General features: G+C 39.1%; 1 protein-coding gene across 1 annotated transcript in view; it reads right to left on the reverse strand.

Moving 5' to 3' along the window:
• Window positions 1-7456, reverse strand: part of LOC122549960 (glycerol-3-phosphate dehydrogenase 1-like protein) — a 59177-nt gene that overhangs the window by 36210 nt on the left and 15511 nt on the right. The window contains exons 3-4 of the mRNA XM_043690246.1: window positions 4901-5041; window positions 1971-2109 (exon numbers count right to left, since the gene is read on the reverse strand). Coding sequence (XP_043546181.1) covers window positions 1971-2109; window positions 4901-5041 — 280 coding nt within the window. The remainder of the gene's footprint in view (window positions 1-1970; window positions 2110-4900; window positions 5042-7456) is intronic.

Raw genomic sequence — 7456 nt, forward strand, 5'->3', positions numbered from 1 at the left:
AAGGCAGGAACAGGATACTGATTAAGGATGATCAGCCATGATCATATTGGATGGTGGTGCAGGCTCGAAGGGCAGAATGGCCTACTCCTGCACCTATTGTCTATTGTCACTCAGGACAACATGAACCCCAACAAGACAGGCAACCTATGTACCTAAGCCTTGGTATCAAGTGTAACAGGTGGAGGAACAAGATGACAGTTTTATAAACTGTATACTGACAGTCCAATCTTCAGAGAAAAGGCAGGGAAGGGACAAGATTAGATTTTTGGTTTGCTCATTGTCTGTTGGGGTAATCCATTTTACTTGAAACTGAGAAGCAGGAGGATCTCACTTTCTGTCTCGCCAGAGGAAATTTGTGGAACATTCTAAGTTGTGGCATATATAAATTAGACTGCATTAGAAAAAATACAGTGCCTTTGAGCCATATGGTCTTCTGTTCATTCAAGTTAAGTAACCAGTTTTCTGGCTTATGATTGACCTTATCTCACTGCCTTGCTGACACGCCTGTGTTCCAAATGATACAAGAGATTTCAGTAGACAGTGTACACTGAGAGGGATCTTATTGTAGACCTCCCATATGTCTCAACTGCATAACTAAATATTTGGCTGTAAAGACATTTTGCAAGCTGTATGGCACTAAAGGCCTATGTGCAAGTGTCTGTCAGTGCTGATGCTTACAAAATAATAATCTGACCTGCAAGGAGATAACACTTGCAGTAAAGAAAATGGAAACAGCATTTGACTTTTCTGAAAAGCAATGAAGCCAATGCTATGAGAAAGAATGCTAATGATTATAAATTATTAAGAGATATAAACTTTGTTAGATTTCAAGTAAAAAGGGACAATGGCCAACATCAACACAAACAATGTAAATTATATTGCATCTGGTGAATGTGAGATTAGAACTATTTGTTCACATGAAGGGTAAACAAAGGTATGTGCTGCTGAAGTCAAATAGCCTATTGCATTTTAAAAGTTCCCTATCTTTTCTTAAGTTAGCACTATACGCATCCCAGTAAGTCAGGAACCTGACATTCATGACCTGAATGCATTAATTCAACCACTATTTGTTCTACAACTTATAAGACATTTTCAAATCAAAGAAAACATTTTCTTTATTACCGTGCTACTCACAAATAGTTTTCAAAATAACATGTTCTCATTTGTTTCCCTGTATTTTTAGAATATTGCAACACCCTTGTGTGCTGATAAAGATTATTTTCTATTTTGTACATAAGTGCCTCATTGAGCAACATTCCCAAGTTCCGTTCCTGTTTACTTATTTGTTTATTTTCTTTCAAATAGCTCTCCATTTACTACAAAGGCAATGACTCCAGCACGGGCTAAGGTTCAAAAGATCCCAGCCACCTTGTGTGATTCAGTGAAAGTGTTAGCTGGTATTTTGATCCAGCAGCCACATTCTACAATATTCCTGCAGGTGTCACTAGATAACAGTCATAAATGGAAACCATGATCGAGTTCACAGGCATAAACACAATTAAAGCAACATTACAATTGTAAGTACAATTCTAACTATCACACCAGCTCAGATCAACTAACTCAGCAAAAGCTATTGACCAACTAATCCGAATGGTTTGTTTTCTGCCCAATTCACTTTCCAACTCACTCCAGTAAAGTGTAAGTAATAACTCTTTCATAGAACTAGACATAATAGTGTTAATGCAGTCCATTTTATCTTTCTGAAGGCTGAAGAGAATAGAATGTTGTAACAATTAAACTGCTAATTCATGCAACTTTCTACCAACATTCTTAAATGGAAGTTTAATACATTACAGCACAATTCACAGCACATCTTTAACAGAGGGATTACTGTCTGCCACTCACTTAATCGCATATTCTTATTTGGAAGCTTAATAGACTGCACCACAATTCATAGCATACAGAATTTGAATTTTTGAAAAAAAAATTGCAATGCAAAAGTAGAAATGTTGCAAAGTAAACTGACTTACCAATTGTAGTTTCACAGAACTTCTCTGCTGCAACTTCATTGGCTATATTGGCCCCCATTAAAACACTAACATCAATCTTCATTTTCTCCCTGATTATATCGGAGATCAATTTTAGTCCTTCAGGCCCTTCATCAATCCCCTGGAATCAAAGAGAAAATAACAGAAAAATATTGAATGTACTGTAACTGAAATGATTCATTTAAACATTAGAGTTGTGGTAGTCTGTTCTGATATAATGCCACAGTTCCATTCCCGTGCTATCCCACATCATTCGAAAATCACATAACAGTGGTACTGTTTAAACCAATGAGACCGGAATAGAGTTATAGCCAATACAGGTAAGGAAAGTTTGAGTTCTGCAAATAATGGTCTACATTCTTCAAACGCATTATAGCCAATTTGCATTGAAGAAATGCGCATTATAGCAGAACCGATTGTATTTGCAATTCCAATGAAACTAAACATTAATGATAGCTTCATGCTTTCATTATGATTCCTTGGTGGTAACTTTTCAATATAAAGTCACGGTATTGCATTCTGATATTTCTAATATGGCTGTGTCCATATTGACAATGTACACTGTATTTTGAAATAATGGAAAAAAGTGAGGACTGCAGATGCTGGCGATCAGAGTTGAGAGTGTGATGCTAGAAAAGCACAGATCAGGCAGCATCCCAAAGCATGAGAATTGATGTTTCAGGCTTATGGAGGGCTTATGCCTGAAATGTTGATTCTCCAGCATGGTAGCTCAGTGGTTAGCATTGTTGCCTCACAGCACCAGGGACCCAGGTTCAATTCCTGCCTTGGGCTGTGCGGAATTTGCACATTCTCACTATGCTTGCGTGAGTTTCCTCTGGGTGCTCCGGTTTTCTCCCACAATCCGAAGATGTGCAGGTTAGGTGGATTGGCCATGCTAAATTGCCCATAGTGTTAGGTGCATTAGTCAGGGGTAAATATAGGGTGGGGGAATGGGTTAGGGTGGATTGCTCTTCGGAGGGTCGGTATGGACTTGTTGGGCCGAAGGGCCTGTTTCCATTCTGTAGGGTATCTAATCTATCTGTCTAATCTCCTGCTCCTCGGATGCAGCCTAACCTGCTGTGTTTTTCCAGCACCACATTCTGGTATGTTGAAATAATGCTTAGATTGATAAGTGTTTAATATCATTCACATGAAAGATCTGAAATTTCCTTCAAGTACTAAATTGTTGACTGCTTTAGTAATAATCATGAGCTAACTACAAGATCAGGACATGAATTTCATCATCATTAACTGCCACATTAGTGGGCCACTCAACAAACTCAGCACGTGTAGTCACACAGATAAGAATAAAATATCAATGTATTGTCATGTGTAGTTTTATTTTAAAAATGTAATGGAACATTTTATAAGTTGCCATACCACAGTGCCTAAATTAATGACAGAAGTCATTAAAAAGAAAAAAAAATCAAGTAAAAGTTCATCACAGTTTAATTAACAATTCCTGCTTTTGGGGTATGTTGAAAAACTGCACCAAAACTGGCAGCCAGAGCCAAGCTGAGACTGCCGCACCGAGACTAGACCCCCACATTGGGCTGCTAGAATACCCGGAAGCTGTTGAAGACCTCCCTACTGGGACAAGACCAAGACCGCTTCTCCTGGACAATGCCACCATACCAGGAGACCTCCTACCAGGTGCCAGGCGTATACCACCATTCTGGGCTGCTGAAAGTCACCTCGTCACTAGGCCTGGGCCGCAAGAAGATGCCATCTGCCAAAGTCATTAAAATGTAAAATACCATAATAAATGAAAATTTTTTTTTAAAAAAGCCTAGAAAGACAAAAAACAAGTAGAGCGAATGGAATAAATGAGCTCCAGGTTCTTGGGCAGAGGAGCCCACATGTTGCGCTGCAACTCTGCTGCCATCTTGGAGTGTTTGAAAGAAAGTGCATACTTCTTGTCTTTAATCATTTTTGCCCAGTTTCAGTCATTTAATAAACACACTCTCTCCGATGTAGCAACCCATTACCTAATTGACATACAGACTTAGCCAATAAAGATCAATTTTAGCAAAAGCAGAAAATGCTGGGTGCATGCAATGTTCCCTTTATAGAAATAAGACAAAAAACTGCAGACGCTGGAGAACAAAAACAAATCAAAATGCAAATTGTATAAAAAGCTCAGCATGTCTGGCAGCATCTCTGAAGAGAAAATAGTTCAGAGTTAATGTTTTGAGGCTGTTTTCTCTCCACAGATGTTGCCTGGCCAGCTGAGTTTCTCCAGCAATTTGCATTTTTGCTTGTTCCCTTTACAGATATTGGCTGGCCTGCTTCATATCAGCATTGTTTTTTTTTTAAACAGTGCTTCTATAAACAAAAGCAATATGGAGAGGCAACAGCCAAACTAAAAGAAGGGAGAGGGCAGGCTGTGCAGGAGGTATATCATGTTCTGGTAACAGTTTGGTTATGTCTGCTTATTACTGCACAGAAAGCTAGTCAGCTTACCATCAATGCCGATGCCAGATCCTTGCTTGAGCATTATAAAATTGATTCCACTAAAACAATATTTCCCGTTGTCTTGTATCTTGCTATGCTTCAAATAGCTGTCCAATGTTCCCTCAAAAGACTTGCAAATCCATCCTTGCTTCAATTAATTCACACATTTATAAATACTAACTTTCTCTCAAATTATTGATTGTAAGATGAATGCTAACCCATAGAATGTTGAAAGTTTGGAGTAAAATGAATCAGAAACGAACTGAAAACTTGGCCAACAAGAGCAGGCATTAGTTGACATTTTATAAACACTGCAAGTTAACTAAACATCGAAAGATTCAAAGCTAGAAACAGATTCTACTTTTCCTTCCCAGTCCAATGGCTTCCTCAAGTGAAACTGTATATGCCACTGTTGTGGCAACCAGAAGTGAGAGAATCATTTATAAATGTACAGATACCTTTATAAGACTTATGCCAAGAGCTTTCTGCGGCACTTGATCAACTATTTCATCACACAGTTTACGGATAAATTGATGGGGTACAACAAATATTAACAGATCTGCACCACGTACAGCCTCCTTCACATCTGGAATTGCAACCTGTAACAAAATCACAATAGGTTAGGTAGTAACTATCCACAATGCAGATGTTGTTCATTTGCAAGCAGCACTATAACTGCTTTTACATTCATCATACACAATAACATCAGCCCATCAGTTGTATGCACTTGCCTTTTGCAGACCATCAGAAACGGTTAGACTCATCATTCCACTGAAAGACATGTTACAAATCAAGGAGTTTGGAATCCCAACATGTCAACAAATAGAAAAAAATGACTTGCATTTATATAGTATCCTTTTATGAATTTAGGCTATACCAAACAGCATGCAGATTTACAAATATATATACAAATAATATATACTTTATACAATTTCTCTAACATCTGTTGGAGGTATCTGGTAAAATGAAGTGTGTTGGCTGTCTGCCCAGCACCCTCCCCATATTACTCGACACTGAGCTGTATCCCTTTTATTTATTTGGGGAGAGGGTGTCAATGGTGAGGATTGCAGGCAACCACCCAGTCTTTTAGCCTTGTGAAGCCCTCAAGTGATAAACCAATGACTAGTTAAGTACTAAACATGCTCCGATTAGCAAGGGGAAACTTCAAATTGAAGGCTCAGCAGCTTCTGTTGGACAGTCTTGAAGCAGGTTAACATGGGTGTGAGGATTTCTTTGAAAGCCTTCAGGTCCATCTAAGGTATCTCCTCTCTCTCCCCCCACCCCCAAACTTCAGCCACCCTTTAGTCCACTGCCCCAACCACTCAAAACAAGGTCCCAACAATCAGGCCTCATTGATAGCCCATATTTATCTTCAGTCCTGCTCCCATAACTTCGCTTCTTTAGGGACTAACTGTAGTCCCAGTGTGGCCTAACATCAAAAGGAAATTGCTGTGATTACAGCGCTGTTGGCCATTCGGATCGTTCAACAATTTTAAGGTGGATCTTCCTCTCCAGATGAAGATTGAAGTGTTGTCCTGAGTGAATTAGCAACCTGTCAAACAGTTTTATATGTGGGCATGCTCCTGACCAGTGTTTTATTTGGGGTGGAGCAGGGAGTATAAGGGAACACAGCACACCCTAAATTCCAGCCCCATGAGTAAGCAACTTGACATTAATGACTATGAGTTCAATTAGCATAGACTAGAGATTGCATTTAGCAATTTACAATCTGTAAATAAACCTGTTGGAGTGTAACCCGGTGTCATGTGTTTTTTGACTTTGTCCACCTCAGTCCAATACTGGCACCTCCACATCATGTTTATAATGTAGTATATGAGCAAATTAGTCACTCTTAGCTTAAGCAACACTGAATTTAGTCTCAATTCCTGAGGTAGGTCTTTTCTAAGCAACTCCTTGAAATGTTGTGGAAGGGCATCATGTGATGTTGTGATTGGTCTTGCCTGCAATTCCCTCCATGTTGAACAGCCTCCTGAGATACTATCTTCATGTAAGTATATCTTTTGTGGGGAGGTCCTAGAACCTAAAAAAGTCAATCCCTATACAGAAAGTGAAAGAATTGATATTAAAATATCTAATTTTCAAAAACATGAACTGGGATTTGATAATCTGAGGCAGACAATTAATAGAATGTGAAATGCAGTGCAAGATCAAAACTGACATTTACATTAAACCAGTTAATACAGGTTAAAACTACTTAATTGGCTATAAAGGTGCCTTGACACATCCTGAAGTCCTGTAAGGTTCTATACACAAAAACAACATTTTCTTTATAGCATGCCTTACGAAACAAGCTTATTTTACAAAATGATTTTGGGATGAAAAAGTTATTACATAATTCAAACAAAAAATCCTCAAACAAAATTACAGTAAATTCCAAAACCCAATAGTTCACGGAATAATAAAGAAGTGTGGGAGGTGTGGCATTGCTTGTCAAAGATAGTATTACAGCTGTGGAAAGGACGATGGATGAAGACTCGCCATCTGAGGTAGTTTGGGCTGAGGTTAGGAATAGGAAAGGTGAGCTCACCCTGTTAGGAGTCTTTTACAGGCCTCCTAATAGTCCTAGAATCGTAGAAGTAAGGATTGCGAGGATGATTCAAGAGAAGAGTGAAAGTAATAGTGAGGTAGTTTGGGCTGAGGTTAGGAATAGGAAAGGTGAGCTCACCCTGTTAGGAGTCTTTTACAGGCCTCCTAATAGTCCTAGAATCGTAGAAGTAAGGATTGCGAGGATGATTCAAGAGAAGAGTACCATCCTTCTTTTGTCCAATGTGTGCAGGAGGGTTTCCTGACACGATATGTAGATAGGCCAACAAGAGGTGAGGCCATACTGGATTTGGTTCTGGGTAATGAACCAGGCCAGGTGTTAGAATTAGAGGTAGGTGAGCACTTTGGGGACAGTGACCACAATTCGGTGACTATTGAATTCTTTGAGAAGGTGACTAAGGAAGTGGACGAGGGTTAAGCAGTAGATGTGGTGTATATGGATTTTAGCA

The sequence above is a fragment of the Chiloscyllium plagiosum genome, chromosome 5 (genome assembly GCF_004010195.1).
Source record: "Chiloscyllium plagiosum isolate BGI_BamShark_2017 chromosome 5, ASM401019v2, whole genome shotgun sequence".
In the NCBI taxonomy this organism is placed as follows: Eukaryota; Metazoa; Chordata; class Chondrichthyes; order Orectolobiformes; family Hemiscylliidae; genus Chiloscyllium; species Chiloscyllium plagiosum.